We start from the raw sequence: 17,214 nt of genomic DNA, 5'->3' as shown, positions 1-17,214 counted from the left end.
GAGAGGGCAAAGAACAAGAATTAGCCAAGAATTTGCACAGATTTTCCATAGATTTTAAGGCCTAGAAACGTATTTTATATGGCCATAAATTTAATCATTATTTTCATGGCTCAAAAAACACTTGAGGCTTCATTTTCGTTGCTCAAAGATTACTTGACGCTTCATTTTCACGGCTTAAATTATATATTTCCATACTAAAACCATAATTTTCCTGGCTCAAATACCAGTTAGAGCATCATCTGCTTGGTTAGAACACAACTGAATGCTTTTAATGCATCATTGACTGCACTTCGATGATTGCCGGCGTATTATTAATTCATAAACCTCATTTGGGGAAACACGGCTAAATGGATATACAATATACCCGACCAGTAACCGACCAGACTCTCGTCTTTTTTTGGATGGATGGATTTGCAAACAGCCCCAACAAATATAATTGAAAAGCGAAAAAACAGAGAGCGTACATGTTGATTGCCATCTGTCGAGTGCTGTCGAGTATACCCTTCGAGCGGAATAAATTGATTACATATTTGCTCATTTCGCTATGGAATATTGTATTCGTGTATTTATTTGTTTCCCGAGAATACGCATAAATTGTGCATTATATTTCTTGTGAAGAAATGAGAGTGCGGGCAAAGAGTTATTGGAAAAGAAAATAAATCCATTTGATATTTATCAGATACATTTCCATGGAATATATCTCATATTTTAGAGACAGTTAAGGGGAATACAATTTGAGAAATTTGCAAGAAAGAAATTTATAATGGAAAATATATTTTTCTTAAAGAAAAGAAACGTCTGAAGTTCTTTGAAGGCTTTACAAGTACCAAAGTATCTATGGGATACATTTTTCACAATTTAATTAAGCCACAATTGAGGGGGATGGGGGGGGGGCTCGGTCAGAAAGGGATAATGCATTCACACATATCGCAAATTTCCTGAATATTTCATGGCTATATGAATACATTTTTGAACAACACCACAAATCAACACAGTGGCGTGGCAGGCAGCGGGGGCGGGCCTGCCATTCAGAGTCCTATATCAAAACTTTCGACCGTCCCTGCTCTCAATCTTGGCCAGACTACGTTTCTGTTTCCGTATATATCCATTATATTACATTATATATATTTTTTAACCACCAGTCTGGCCTAGCCAGCGGCCTGTGGCCTGGGCATGGGACTGCCAAATTAATTGCATAATTTAGTATTTCAGCAATTATGGATGTGTTGCATGTTCCGCATGTGCGGCAAATAATACCGAAAAAAATTCCGGGAATCCATTCGCGGAGCGAGATCGGGGCCATGGGATTCTATGAACCAGATTTAGAAACAGCAAAACAGGCAGCCGCCAGGCAAAAACTCTCCAACGACAAAACATTTAATATGAAAACAAATTTGTAAATATTTTTTTTTTTTTTTTTTTTTTTGCTGTTCTTTCCAGACAACATATGGATTTGATGTGATGTCGTTGAATGTACACGAAATACATGTATCTATATGTATTATTATGACGAGCCTCGACACATTTTGTGGCTTCTTTTTTTTGTTTTTGAGTTTTACGAGGCATCTGGGCGTGGCACAGTTTTGGTGTTTTTTTTTCCCGTGGTAAGTGCCAGAGTCATTTGGCGGTTTATGACTCCATACAACACAGTACCATATATTACAATAAGTCTTATGATTTGCCCAATAAATCCTTTGTCGCCTGAAATTTTGTTTTATTTGTATTTATTATTTATCTTTTTTTATGGTAGCCAGCACTTGGGGGCTTTTTGTGGGGGGAACTACAAAAATATATGATCTCAAATTAATTTAATGCGTGGCACGTGGCTGTGGAGCACAGAGGGAAAATGATGATGACTGTGTTGAGGTTCCAGAAGAGATCTTATCTTTTTGGATCACAGGAAATTATGACTATTAAATTGATTAAATTTTTTAATCAAGTTATAAGAATTGACTGCCCATAGAACCCATTGAAAATTCCAGAATTATCCGCCAAGTCCGGAGGAAATTACGACTTTTACATGTATAAAATTTTTTAATCAAGTTAACAAAGATATTCGCACACCTATGGATATATAAGAATGGACTACCTATAGCATCCAAACAATTCCCAGAATTATCCGCCAAGTCTGGAGGAAATTATGACTGTTAAAGGTATTAAAGTTTTAAATCAAGTTCTCAAAAATATTCTCTCAAATACATATACATACATATCTATGGATATACAAGAGTTCACCCATAGAATTCCCAGAACTATAGCCTAGTCCGGAGTCCTTGTGCTATCAAAAATATTCGCATATCTATGGACAACCCATAGAACCCACAGAGTTCCCAGAATTATGATCACATTTTTTAATCGTGATATATTTCTCAAAAATATTCTATGGATATCCACCCAAAGAATTCCCAGAATTATCCGCCTAGTCTGGAGGAAATTATGACTATTAAATATATTAAAAATTTTAATCTTGACTTTATAGAATAAAGTTCTCAATGGTATTCTCTTAAATACATATCTATGGACACGGTGGACTCTTGTCCACCCATAGAACTCGCCGAATTATCCGTCCAATCAATTTCTAATCACGTTTCAATTATAATCAACCTTGAATGGTCAATAAAACCCCAGGACATCATCATTTAGTGGCAACCTTTGGCATTGCACAGCGAAGTACGTATAATAAAAGTAAATATACTTGGATATTTATCTTTAAACAAATTGGTTTACTTAACAAGCATTCCCAGTGAGCACCATTTGGTCCAACCCTTTCCCCGGCCGAACAATTGACCTCGGAATTCCAACGGCACCACAGAGCCACCCACCACCCCCCACCCAGTGACCCACCAACAGAACCGAGCACATTAACCGCTAAAATCCTCTTTCGACCACAAAAGTCACACACAAATGACCAGCAAACAAAAGAGCGAGAAAGAGGGAAAAACCAGTGGGGAAAATGGAAAAAATGGTAACCGAAATGTTGTTGGCAATTTATTTGACTGGAATTGGGTCCGGGACTGGCAGCCAGCGTCGAAATCGGGCAATCGAATGGCATCCAATCGAACGGAGTCGAGACCCCGTCGCGGGGGGCGGGGGGTGGGCCGGAGCAATTACAACAATCATAACGTGCCCCCAAACAGGCCGGGAAATTTTTTATATGAAATACAGCAAACAATGGCGAAATCAATATACAGCGGCAGATACAGATACAGATACAAATGCCCCAACAGATACAGGCCAGACAGTGCGTTTAATATACTTAAGGCTTTAGAAGGAGGTTATGGTTTTTAATGGTTTCAAGAATGGAGTCCTTATCTAGCCCTGATTTTTAATTAAAAGTTAGCTGAAGTCAACATTATGGCTATGAAACGCACTGTTCATCTTTTGTACATATAAAATATTTTAATAAATGAAGCAAAGCAGAAAAAAACGCACAGAAAATTCTGGAAACAAAAAATCCAAAAGGACAAACAAGAGCAACAAAAAAAGTTTAGGATCAAAAAGGAGAAAAGATACAAAAAAAAAAAAAATTCAAGAAGCAGCAGAGAATCACATGAATGGCACTTAACTTGGCCAGAAGGGGCTGGGGGCGGTGAGGTGGGACATAAAGACAAAGAGAGAGCGAGAGAGATAGAGGGGGAGGGGGAGAGGGTGAAGTGAAGTGGGCCTCGAGGCCAGCAGACGGGGCCAGACGGTGGTGCGAGCGAGATAGCGCTAGCGAGATGGCCATACAAAAAACGTTACAGTTACAGTTACAGTTACAATTTTAATGCGCATTGCATGTGTGGCCCCCAGCCTCCACCCCTCCACCCCAGCGACACCACCACATCCCTTGTCTAAAAGTTTCTGTTGTTTGATGCCAATTTTTTGCATTTGCTTTTTCTACACCCCTTGCCCAGCCCTGCCCTGCCCTGCCCAGCCCTGCCTTTCGTTTCGTTTCATTCTGATACCCTTTCAAAGAGAGGCCTTTACGGTTGTTAGATGCTGGCCAGGCAGAAGGGGATGGCAGTTCAAGCGCTTAAAGTGTGGATACATTGATTCTGAGTCGATATAGCCAGGCTCCTCGTTGAAGATATTGAAGAAAATTTGAGATTACATTTCTAGAGGTTAAATGTCAAGATCTAGGACTCTCGAGGCAACTCTCGAGGCTTTTGTGACCCAAAAAAATATTAATTAAATCATGTGAAACATCAGCTTTATATATATGCACATATTTAAGGTCTTAACTCATCTGAATATTACCAAAACTATATCCCCATATTATATAGTTGTCAAACCAACGATCCGGAAGCCTCTCTTTGTAAGAAAATCCTCCACAATTTGTTCTCTTATGTGTTTCTTTATACTTCAGATCCATTTAAAGATCATAGATTCCATTCCCTGGTGAAAAACGTAATCCAAGGGTATTCAAAAACCTCCGCCTCTGATATTCCCTCCCTGTACGTTTTGGTTCTTTTTTTCGGGTTCTCTCTTCGGTTAGTAGTGTCGCTCTGTCTCTGTCTCTGTCGCTTTCTGTTCCTGTCGCCCTCTGTCCTGTTGGCTGCATTTGTCGGTTGTTGAACCCGCTCTCTCTCGCCAGAAGCTTTTGGAGTCCATAAGTGGCTCTGGCCAACAACAATAACAACAAAAGCAATACAAATCAAATGAAAGCTGCTGTCGCTGTCGCTGCTGCTACTGCAATTTTTTTCATTAGAGGCAAAAGAAAAATGCGACGAAATAAATAAAAATGCATACAAAAGCCACATAAAATGCGAAGGGCAGGAATCGTTGGGAAGTACACTCAAAAAAAGCCCAAAAAAAAGCAAACATAAATTTGGGGAATCTTCTAAGCAATCTGGCAAAATCTCCTGATTTGGATCGGATTTATTGAGACTAGAATCTATTTTCGCATATTTAAAGATTCACCACAAATCTTTTTCTGTCAGTGTAAGGACACCCCCAGTTTTTGTTTGTAATTTATGTTGTGCTCTGTTTTAATGCTGTCAACCGATATTGTTCGATAGATATATATTTTGTATCTTTTATAGCCACCGACGGAGGGGGCACGCCTCTTGGCGGCCCATCCACGCCCTCAACGGCACGGCAATGACGGCAGCAACTCATTAAAAAGCAATTAAAAGAGTTTTTTTTGTCGTTGTTTTATATTATTGCCGGCTGCCACGGCTACTGGTGGCATTTACGTGACACAGGAGGCGTCTGAGGAGACACTCAATAGCCGCTGGCTATTCACAAGGTCAACACGCACAGCAGTGAAATATATATGCAGCCGTGTAGCCGTGTGCCCGATGTATTGTCTGGCGTGTGTCTGGAGGCCTGTGGCAAACAAAAACATATTACGCATACGCCACGAAGGACGCGCCAGGCAAACAAACAAGCCGCAGAACAAGGACAAGGTAAGATGGACCAGACAGGTCGGGAGAAGGGCAGAGGGGGCAGCGAGATGCAGAAAGATATAAAGGGAAAGATGAAGGAGATACAGAATGGGTTCCCATACAAAAAACATGTGTAATTTGTTGAATATGTGGCCAAAGACTCCGCAATCCCTGGCGAAACATAAATCTATAAATCTGTGCTTATAGGAACAGATTCTGCCTAAGCTTTAACAAGAAATATATGCCAAAATATGACCAACATCCGCAGCACCGAAAATAAAGCCCCACTCATAAATTCAGCCCCCCCCACCCCGCGTACCCCTTCTAAACGCAGACAAAAAATGGTAAAAAATTCCCCCTCTGTTTTTGTTTGTTTGTTTCTTGTTTGAGGCTAACGAAACGTAGACAGAAATGGCCAAAACGTGTTGACAGTCTCTCCTGGTCTTCGTCTTGGCTCTGATTTTGAGTTCGAGCCCGGAACACGAACAGGATTTGGCCATTGCCTTAAGCATGTCCTTGAGCTGCAGAATTTATGGCCGCTTTAAGTTATTTTGTCATTTTGCAATATTCCGTTTAGTTTTCTTCCTTCCTTCTCTCTCCTTCCTTCCTTATTGCGTTACAGCAGAGCGGGGGGCGGCAGGACGTCCTGCCACGCCCTGATTTCAATACGGAATTGCGCAATGTATTAAGAAAACATTTTCGAGCAATTTAAAGGCAATTTTCCTCTCACTCTTTGCCAGTGGCTGGAATTTATGCAGAAATTGTTTTCCTTTTCTTTTTTTTCCCCCCATTTTGAGATGGCCCACACCCAGTGATTATTTGGCCAATATTGCGGCTCAAGTGTGGCTTACACAACGCCTGATATATGGCAGAGCCAAAGGTAGGCACTCTTCGAGAGAGAAATGGAATTCGTGTCAATAAATTTCAAGTTAATAGACTTTGCTTTCAGTTGGGGAGGGCTTGGGGGCTTGGGGGCTTGGGGGGCTTGGGGACTATGCAAATGTCACAGTTCCGAATCGAATGATTCAGCTTTAAGAATTTAATTAAAAGTAAAACATACAAAACCCGAACAAAGCTTTATTAAATGACAATCGAGATTTTATAGAATATTTTTTGGCTGGTTTTTTCTGTGCCTGTTTGTTGATATATTTATGGGGCACCAACAAAGTTCACGGTCACGGCAATTTTACCGTTGGTTTTGCCAAAAAATAATTTAACGGTGTGTGTAGTAGACGCACACACACACACACACACACACACGTACATCTACGAGCATTTGCAGCCGTAGTATTTCTCCAGAGAATTCGCACGAAGCAAATCAAATCAAGTGAAATTCTCATTTGTCACGCAAACAGTGTTCTTGTTGTTCTTTTGATACCCTGTAAGCTGAGATATGAAGGGTATATTGTGTCTCTGGAAGTACTAGATATGTAACAGGGCATAGTTCCTATACAAAGGGACGTAGGATCCACTATTTCGAGGAGTATATCACCATCATCTTATCCCTTTCCTTCTGAGAGTTTCCCTAACAAATCTGCTTAAAGGGTATCCAAAAGTCCTTCGAATTTCGGCCCCTCAGGCCTTACGTATTTGTTCTTGTTTTGATTTGCTTTGCAGTGCTCTCGGGCTCCGAGATTTTCGTAGCAAACAGGAGGCGGGGCGGGAAAATCAATTACGTGTACGCGTCGCAAACGGAAGTGGCAGACGACACCGCCAGCAACAACAAGAACAACAACAAGAGCCACCAGAGTGGCAACGTTGTTGCCGTTTGCCGCTGCCACTTTAAGCCGGAAATGTGCGACAACCACAAAAGCTCGACGGGATTAGGCAGCGGACCAACTCGAGGGTCAAACGATAGCTCTCCCTCTCTCTCTCTCTCTCCCTGCCTCTCTCTTTGTGTGTGAATCTCTCTCCTGACCACGTGCCTGACATTTCAATTAAATTGCCAAAAAATATCGTATCTGTATGCTGGTAGATTTATATGAACGGTCATGGCATACCCAAACACACGGCACAGGCACAACTTTAAGCCCCGAAAAATGCAAACGAATAAATTTCACTTCTTTGCCAAAAAAAAAAAGAAAAGAATATAAAGAAAAATGTGGAAAAAATGGCATTTGTATGCACATATAGAGGGAAAATCGGGAAACAACTTCCGTTCGATGAGAGTTGCATAAAAATTCGGATCAAAATGGATAAATATCCCCCCCTTTTTTTTGTTGGGCTGTGAGAGCACGAAACCAATTGCCGGCCATAAAGAGGGGGGATATTTGATCTTTAAAATAATGGATGAGTACAGGTACACCCCTGTTGGTGCTTGTGGGTGGAGGGGGATACTTCACCTTTAAATTCTTCATTAAAAAGAAAAAGGAAACGAATGTTCTTCGACACAGATTGAACGATTCAATGGAGCTGAATCTTCAAGAAGGATGGACTCTACTACTATAGATTGTCCTTGGGTATATGTTTCTCTTATTATTTTCTAAAAATCTGCACCTTTTTTACTAAATCTAAAACTCTAGACCCATTTGAGAGGTTTGCCATGGAACTGCCACTTAAAATTACTCAGTAGCTCCAAAACCCGCTGGAAAAACCAGGTATTCCACCTGTAAATGATTTATTTATACAGCAATGTAAAAAGTCGTTGAATGAGTGATTCCCTCACACATTCACTAGACAAACTACAGCTTTAGAGTGATAAGTGACTCCACCTCTATCTCTAGCCTCCTCGAGAGAGCAGAAAAGACAGTCACAAAGATGCTCTAAAAAACAGCATAGCCTGAAACTTTCCAAGAGGATTTAAGAACCCTTAAACTCTGGCTGCCTCAGGGCTTCTCGGCTACGGCAAATTGAATCTCTCTCAAAGTATAGTTGGCTGATTAAGTGGCCCTTAGTTAGACTCCAGATGCTTGATAGATGCTCAAACTATGGAGTTTTTTGATGATGCTATAATTTTTAGAGCCACAGACTGTGGCTGGAAAGTATTTTAAGGAGGAAAAGTCTCCAAGTTTCTCTAACATCCACCGCATAGGATTACAGGAAGAGCTTTTAAGAGCCTGAGCCCAAAGCCTTCAGCTCCTCCTCCCGTTGGGACTCGCAAACTGTGCAGCCCAGAGAGTTTCAAACTGTGCAAATTGCAATTAGTGCCTCGTCTCGTTGAGAGTGTGAGACGCTGACTGACTGCCTCGTGCCCAAATGATATAATTACGTTTCAATTAGTGCAGCTATCGCACAGAGGCTGGGCACATGTAACAGACGCCTGCCACATGCCGCATGCCGCAAAACTTGCAACAAATTATATTAAATGAGGAAACCAAATGCAGGCGAGCGGAAGTGGAAGTAGCTGGGGGGGCAGAGTAAGCCCCCCATTAAGGGAATGATAAACTGACATTGATAGTGCCCCAGGAGCTGCCACTACAAGCTGCAACTTGAAGTCTCCTGTGCAAAAATCCGTGTGTTCTACTGGATGGGAAAATTCATTTCCCAAAGAGGCGGCACACAACGAAAAAGGGAGGGTTCTTCGATATTCCTGGAACTTCAGTGCTCAAAAATGTGGGTCAACAAAAGTCAATTGTCCGATGGACCGCCACCGCCGCTGACAGCCAGAGTTCATCATTCGTCAGAAGGAAAACTAAACTAAAGCTGGGGGAAATATTTATGTACCACTCCCTGTCAGTCACACAAAATATGCTGCCACAATTTATGCCGCCGCACGGTTCTTCCCCCCGCCCCACAATCCCCAGAGAAGAGCTCTCCAAACCCCCAACCAGGGGCAGGAGCAGGAGCTGGAGCAATTTGTCATTTAGAGCTCTGACAGCATCGTCTCGATGTCATTAGCATCGAAGGCTACGAAAGAACCACAAAAATGCTACCCATTCGTGGCATAATGTTCTCCACTTCAAAGTGAGGCATAAAACTCAACCGTCGACAGAAACTCGAGTCAAGTTTGAGCAAACTATAAAGCGGAAAAAATATATGTATAAAAAAGAAACGAAACGCAACGCGGACAAAGAAGAACTTGGCTAACCTTCGAATTTGGCGTAAAACTCAACGAGGCTTAGAGGGGGTGAGGGGAGGGGGGTGCTCCACTGAATATGCAAATGCAATGAGAGACGAGCAACAATAATAAAATCGAGTAAAGCGAGGAAGCCAATAAATCTGTGCCGCCAAAGCGGCTCGTAAAAATGGACAACTTTATGCTGGAAAGGGTATGGTGGAGGGGGGAGCAGCTGCCACTTCCTACCTGTCGCCCGACTGACTGCCTTACAGTTTGACATTCACAGCGAGAATACCATTTTATGCACTTTTCTTTTTTTACGACCCGCAGGAAGCAAGGGGGGGGGGGGGGGGGCTAAGAGCTTGTAATATGACATCAGAGCGTGGAAGTAGAAGCCAGGACCTTCAAGACGGAACTCTGACAATGTCCTGGCCTGGCCTGGAATGGAATGGAAGGGAATGGAAATGTTTGCTTATGCCTCAGTGAACAATTGTGCGGGGCCCTTGGCTGGGCAGAGGAAAAACGTTTTATGTGCGAATAATAAGTAACAATCATTTGTGGTTTTCCATCAGGGCCGACTCCATGTTGACTCTGGCCCTTTGTTGGAGTGCCCCCCCGCCCCCCCTGCCACTCCCACTCCCACCGATTCTTTGATTTGTATTACTTTGTGACACAGTTTCTGCTGGGGCCCTTCTCCTTCTCTAGCAGGTGCCTCTTGGGCACGCTCTCGAATTACTTTCCCGAGAGGACATTCACATATTGTTTTCTGCTTTCTTTTTTTATGGCCGGGTCAAACAACTTTTGGCAGTGACTGTTCTACAGTACTAGCTTCCGCTCAATTAAAGAAAACAAAACAAACAAAACAAAAAACCGAAACGAAACGAAACGAATTTTATTCGAGTGCTCGTAAAATTGTTCCAGCTTCTTGGGCGTCTGCCTCTGGACATCTGTTGGGCATTTGCTGGCTGGCAGTTCAAAAGTGCAAAGTTCAGACCTCTCCCCCTCCCCCCTCCAGCCCGTAATAAGTCTTAATAAGTTGAGGGCGTTCAATGTGCGGGCTTTGGGTTAATTAAAAATTATTACCAAAGAGATTAACCGAAATGTCAGGAGGAGGAGGCCAAAGAGGGGGTGGGATGTGTGCAGTCCCGCCCTCCCTTCAGCATCCTTCCTTCCTTCCTCCCTCCCTTCCTCCTTTCATTGATTACGATCTATGGGAAAGTGTTGATGTAACGCTTAGATTGACTCTGTTCCCCCCCACTCCCTCACTGCCTGGAGTTTCCCCCTCTTCACTCTGGGGTTCATTGACATCCAGGCCTTATTTATGCGTGCCATAATGGAGGCACACTTTCCTATAAAATATTCACCCTCCACCTCCCTATATTTATTGGCAAAATCAGTTCTTGAACTCAAACGTGCTCCAAGCTGAAGAAGATGCGCACTGAGTGGCAGGGGGAAGGAGCCCCTCAAGCCCTGCCAGAAGGGAGAGGGTGGGCACCCACTTACGTACACACACAAATACATTCGATTGCAACTCAATTTGTAAGGCTTTCAAATTGAAAGTGGTACAGTTGTGCACAGGGCCTTGAGCAGGCTGTCAACGAAAGGTGTCAAGACATTTCAATGGGGCCAGCCATTGAGGGGATACAATGGCGGAAACAGATCGTTCAATCAGGGATTAACTTTGATTGAATACAAATATAAATAAGCGAAAGTATTCGTATATCAAAGAGATCTACTTGAAATCTCTTTGAAAAGAAGTTCAAAAAATCTGTTCCACTGCCTCTGCCACAGTCTTTAATACATTCTTTAATATTCAGCCACTTCCTTTCGCTTTGCTGGCCGATCTTCCGAAATATAACCCAGAATTGACTTCCCTTAAGAGCGGCCTTCAGCCACGTGCCCCCCTTATCGGCCTTTTTCATTTCCATTCATTTCAATTTTTATATTTTCTTCCTCTTTTCTGCTCATTTGTGCTGCTGACCGAATGAACGTACAGATAAAATAATAGGAATTATGTTGATTAGGGACTGACTCGCTCGCCGGCTCTCCAGCAATCAACACCGAGCGAACCCCCCACCCTCTATAGTTTTTGCACAACCCAAAGGGGGGGTGGGCCAGAGCATGCTCAGCATTCTTATAATTATAACATGCTCAGCATCCATATCAATATACTAAAGTTGATGTCGACCCGGGCGCAAATTCCATTAGACCAGCGCCAGCAGCCATGCCATCGCTCTGTCCCAGGACCCAGACCAAGACCCAGACCAAGACCAAGGCCCAGCACGCACTCAGGGCCCATTTCCTGGGCAAGTTTATTCGATTAACAACAATCAGGGCAAACCAGACCAGCGTCGGGCTAGGGCTGAGCATTTGCCAAATGAGCAAAGGAAGCGGGAGACGACCTGCCAGGCTGGCTCTCGGGTGGGGAGTGGGGGGGCGGTGGGGGGAAAGTGTGACCTGATGTCGAGGTAGAAAAGCCATTTACACTTCCCCGTAATTGTAAATTATGTTCAAGCTGGCGGTGGATGTACATAGTGCTCCCCCGATGATGACATCCAACTAGTTGACAGGAGTCGCCCCACAAGGGGGCACAAGGGGGCGCACAGGCAAATTCAATTAGCACACACACACTCGCACACACACACACTCGCACACACACACACTCGCACTCGTATCGTCTGCATTTTAGTGTAAATTAGTGGTTATCCCGCCAAAGAGACTTCTTGTCTCTTGTTCAGAAGTTTTCTCTCTCTCAGCATCTCATATTTCAAAAGTTCTCTTCTCAATCAATGGAGGGCCTTTGTTGGCGGTGGCTGCTCCTCCCCCTCCCCCTCCTCCGAATCACAATTAAGGTTAATGACATTGATAAATTGAAAATGCTGGCTATTGGGGTTTCTGGGTTGCGCCAAACTTGATCAAATTCGATTATATATTTTGCCAATACCCTCTCCTCCCCCATCCCCGATGATCTGGCAAATGAGTGACACATTTCTGGTCTGCGGCTGTCTCTCGGCCAGTCTTGACCGAATGGCTAGTGGTTTCTGGGCTTGGCCAAGGCCCAGATTCGAGTGGGCGAAACGCTTTTTGGCATACAGGGTGTTTGGAATCGGTTCCAATTACAAATATCAGATTTATTGATAGCTCAATTCCCATGAAATATTCTCGACGCATTCGCGGAACTGGTTGCGCTTTCCCAAGGGCTAGATTTACTCCAAATACAACGGAAAACCCCCCTGATAGCCTGTGACTTTTGTCTGTTGATTAAAACGTAACCTCTGAGGCAGAAAATTTCTTCGAAATATGGGGAAACTTCCAACGACACCCTGTAATGTTATTTGTTTCCATTTCTCTGGCCCGCTTATAGGCAAATCTCATGAGATGGGCGTACCAGCGGGAACTAGAACTGGATGGCATATCTACAACTAATACTCGAGTGCGAGTGCGAGTACGGGTACGGGTGCGAGTGCGAGTACGGGTACGAGTACGGGTACGGGTACGGGTACTCATCGTACTACCGGATAGAGTGCAAAAAATAAATAAATAAACGAGCGATTTCAAGCTAATTTGTTGCTTGATGATATTAAATGACTGGCTTTCGAGGGCGGGCGGTCGGGGAGTGGGTTGGGCTCCGGGTACTCCGGAGAGATAAATCAAATGCAAAGTTTACTTGTTGACTTTGTGGGTTACAGTGGGGGGGGCGGCTGGGTGGCTGGGCGGCGGCTGAGGTTTCGTCTGGCAAAAGCTTTAAATGCCAAATGTATACAGGGTAGACGAAGGGTAGACGAAGGCCGCTGCTGGCTGGGTGGCTGGTGGTGGGGCGGTGTGGCTTTCGTCTATTTTTAGGTTCGGTCTTACCATTTTTGTTTGCTTCTTGCCAAGTTTTTGGCAGCTTAAGAGCTTGCGAGACTGCATCATCGTCATCGTGGGGGGAATGGGGAAATGGGGAAAGGCTTAGCAAAGTATCTTTTGACGAATTGAGACACTTAGGGAGGGGATTAGTTCAGCTCTAATTAGCTGGCTGCCTCGCGAAGGAGTCTGGTGATTGTGGGGCCAGGGAGGCACCCTGTCTTGGGGACTCACCGTATTCCGCTGACATGGCGCACATGGGCTGGTGGTGGTGCGCATGCGGATGCGGATGCGGATGATGCGGATGCTGCGGACAGATGCCCTCGTGCGGGTGCGGGGCGATGTAGTACTCCGGATAGAACTCGCTCGGATACGGGATGTACAGCTGCCCCGGCGGCAGCTGTGCCGGCGGCGGTGGTGCCACATTCGGCGGCCCAATGCCGTTGGTGCCGTTGATGGAGCCGTTGCCCTGACTCCCGCCACTGCCGCTCGAGATGCTGCTCACGCTGCTCGCCGAGGACCCGCCTCCGCCGTTGGGGGAGACTCCACCGCCATGGCCATTCTCGTGCGGCTGCGGTGGCGGCTGGTGGGGCTGCTGCTGTGTGCTGGGGGGATGCGGCGGCGGTGCATGGTGGAGAGCGTGCGGCGGCGGCGGTGGCGGCTGCTGCAGCATGTGCTGGTGATGCTGCATGGCGGCCATCAGCGCCAGTTGCTGCTGTGGGTGGTGCAGCGCACAGACGGGCGGCACAATCTGTGCCCCCTGCGGCGGCGTTGCGGTCTGCTGCAACAATGGCGGCGATGCCGGCAGCGAACAGTTCGAGGAACCGCCGTCCGAAGGTGAATGTTGCTGTTGCTGCTGTTGCGGTTGATGTTGCTGCTGCTGCTGTTGCGGTTGATGTTGCTGCTGCTGCTGCTGTGGCGGCGGTTGGGTGGCAGTCGCCACTATTTGTTGCAAGTGGGGATGTGGTCCTGGTGGTGGTGGTGCTGCTGCCGCTGCCACCACTACTGCAGCTGGCGGTGGGGCCTGCAACATCACCATGTTGCACGCTGGCGAGGCCGAGTTGCTGTTCAGGCTCGTTGTCGAGGATGTGGTCGAGGAGCAGCTGCCACCCGCATTGCTGTTGTTGTTGTTCTGGATGTTGCTCGTGTTGTTGCTGTTGCTGTTGTTGTTGCTGCTGTGTTGCTCTGCAACATTCAGTCGCACCATTGTCTCGATATTCGCTTTTGATTGTAGTCCCGTTTTTAGTATTTTATCAACATTTTCGCTGCAACTTTGTTGCCAGCTTGTGGTTAATATTTAATGTATCTTATAGTTTGTTTTTTTGTATCTGCAAAAGATTGTTTATCTGAAATTAATAGGGGGAACAAGGAGGAGGAGAAGGGGGGCTCTTCTCCCATTTGGTTACCAATCCAAAAACGTTATCTTTCCTCTCGACTGCGATAAGGCCCCCGCCAAGGTTATCTAGAGAAATTTCTTGGAATTCCCCATGGGTCTTAGATTTTTCTAGACTTCAGGGAATATGTTCACCTTTTATGCTTTGATATTCGTCTGCCCCACTTCGCGGCCCAAAACTTTTGACCATTTCATCTTCGTTCAAAGGGAAAGACCACACATGCTCGTCTAATGCATATTTGACTAAATATTTAGAGAGTAAATAGCGTAGTCCCGGGGTCTTCCGCTCCAGATTTCCTGGAACATTAATCCCAAACATTAAAACAAATAATCGCCATGAAATCTAGTGCAAAACATAAATCAAATTGGAATTATCTCTCAACAACAACACTAAATATTTCAACAACAACAGCTATGGGTAGAAAAAAAACCACAGCTGCAACAATAGACACCACAAAAAACCAACAAACAAGAGAAAAAGAAAGAAAAAAATCTACAACAACAGCTTCAACAACAAAATAAACAACAAACTCAACAACAACAATGTGTGTATGCACACCAACAACTGATCAGATAACTGCGCCATTGTGTCAATTTGACAAATAATTGAAATACTTGCACAAAAGGCACAAAAAGATACAACCAAAGAGGGATGTGGCATGTGGCATGGGGGAACGGGGGTACGGGGAACGGGTACACCACCCACATTCGGACGAATAACAAGGGAATGGCATAAGAGATAAGAGTGAAAACTAACGGCAGCTACAATAACAGCGAAGCAATGTTAATAAGAACTGTTCGTGCAACAACAGCAACAAACAGCGACAAACAGCGACAGCCACAGCCACAGCCACAGCAGCGGGCACTTAAATGAAACCCCGCAAATAACAAACAGAAAGTGAAGGCAAAACAGAAACGAAACTGCAGGCAAAAACAACAACAAACAAAAGGGGGTACTCCTCCAAGGGCTATACGATGAGCGACTAGGGGTTACTCATCAATTGCTAGCATATGGGGTAGCATAGTATCTATAGTGAAGCATAGTATCTATCCTAAGAGCTGTAGCTGACGTGTTGGGGCCTTTTTTAATGCCGATTCGTGCAGAGAATGGCATGGCAGTGGAATGTACACCTTTTATTCCCTTTTTATAACCAATTCCTGCGAGAAGACCACAAAATAGGTTCTGCACGATCTGCCAATCTATAAGGCAAGCCCTCGTGGGTTTTCTAGGTCCAAATTTAATCAAAGAACAAACTTTCTCAGGGAATCTTCAAGTCTTCGAAACCAAAAATTCATAGAAATAGATCTTCAATAGATCGTCTATCACTCCTCTGTTGACACAGAACTCCCATGGCACGATCTGCCTGCCTTTTGAGGTCTCATAAATGCCAATCTACAGGGTATTCCCAGCAACAACAAAATTAAAACGTAAGCGCGTCTTAATCGTTCGATTTGGTATGCCCTCCATGCCCCTCCTCCGCCGCTCTCGTATCTTTGCCTCTGTCTATCTTTTTGACCCACGCTTCGACTGTCTGTGTGGCGAAATTTGATGCCTGCCCTTTGTTGTTCTTGTTGTTGTTGTTGTGGGGTGTTTTCATTTAGCTGTTAATGCAGCTTTACTTTAATGGGTTTCTTTTTTGGCCCTTTCGCTCGTTACGTCTGTCCGCATTTATCGCACCTTCCACCAGGCGGACAGACGAACCGACGACTGACTGAACACTTTTTTTCTGTTTTTTTTTTTCGACAAAAGTGTTGGGTGTTGCATATCCAAATACAAAGAGAGAGGGAGAGAGACCGGGGTTCAACGACCCGCAGAAATAATTTCCATTTCGGGGTGCATCGCCCCAAAACGAAATCAAAAACAAATTTAAGAATGACATTCCGCAAAAAATTCTTCAAGTGGTTGTCCCGCGATCGAGGCAAACATCAAAGAGGAATTGTAAATGGAATTCGGGAGAAAACAATATGGGGGGAGCCTCTCAGAATATTTCATAAATTCTTGAATGCCTTCATCGATGCACAAAAGATGGCTGGTTAATACTTTCTCCAAGTCTTTATGGAGGTATTTCAGTGGGCGTTTAACCTGCAAAGACCTTGGTTTTTCCTCAGGCAATCGTATAATTTTCTTGAATTTTTGAAGGAAATTTAAGAATTTTCCAAACACATTTTCGAAATATAATTAACCACAACACCTAGAAAATTCCCTGAATTAATAAAAATGCAATGAAATAGTGTTATTTTCCATGGCTGCATATAGTTTATGCCATTTCCCACAGCCATTAATGTAATTTCCAAAGTTTTATTGTATCAGAAAACGTTTCCCACACTAGATTTTCCATTCCGACCATTAAGTGAGTTGAAACTCATTTAATTCTTGGAAAAATGCTCGAGATGCTCTTCAACACTGAAGATTTCAGTGTGAATAGAGTTGTAAGGCTGTGCCTCCCCTCCCCCCCCCCCCCCCACAGAAGGCAGGCAAATTATCATAAAATAAAACTAGAAGTAGAAGTGGCAGTAGAAGTGGAACAATTTTTCCGTATGCTTAGAAATTTCCATTGCAAATGCTTCACGTGGGTTGCATTCTAATTGATTTAGTGCGTCTGCGGCAG

At 44.3% G+C, this 17,214-nt stretch overlaps 1 protein-coding gene across 3 annotated transcripts in view; it reads right to left on the bottom strand.

Annotated features, from left to right (window-relative positions):
- The window catches only part of mtgo (miles to go), a 131,064-nt gene that overhangs the window by 28,894 nt on the left and 84,956 nt on the right, over nucleotides 1-17,214 (bottom strand). For 2 of the 3 annotated variants that reach the window (XM_015180817.2, XM_002132799.3), the window contains exon 2: nucleotides 13,447-14,540. The exons of the other annotated variant lie outside the window; for it this stretch is intronic. In XM_015180817.2, the coding sequence (XP_015036303.2) occupies nucleotides 13,447-14,419 (973 nt within the window). In that variant the 5' untranslated portion in view covers nucleotides 14,420-14,540. The remainder of the gene's footprint in view (nucleotides 1-13,446; nucleotides 14,541-17,214) is intronic. 3 annotated transcript variants of the gene reach the window in all.

Source organism: Drosophila pseudoobscura, chromosome 4 (genome assembly GCF_009870125.1).
Source record: "Drosophila pseudoobscura strain MV-25-SWS-2005 chromosome 4, UCI_Dpse_MV25, whole genome shotgun sequence".
NCBI classification, from domain to species: Eukaryota; Metazoa; Arthropoda; class Insecta; order Diptera; family Drosophilidae; genus Drosophila; species Drosophila pseudoobscura.
Note: the sequence above shows the minus strand (reverse complement) of the source record. Positions and strands in the feature narration are given on the sequence as shown.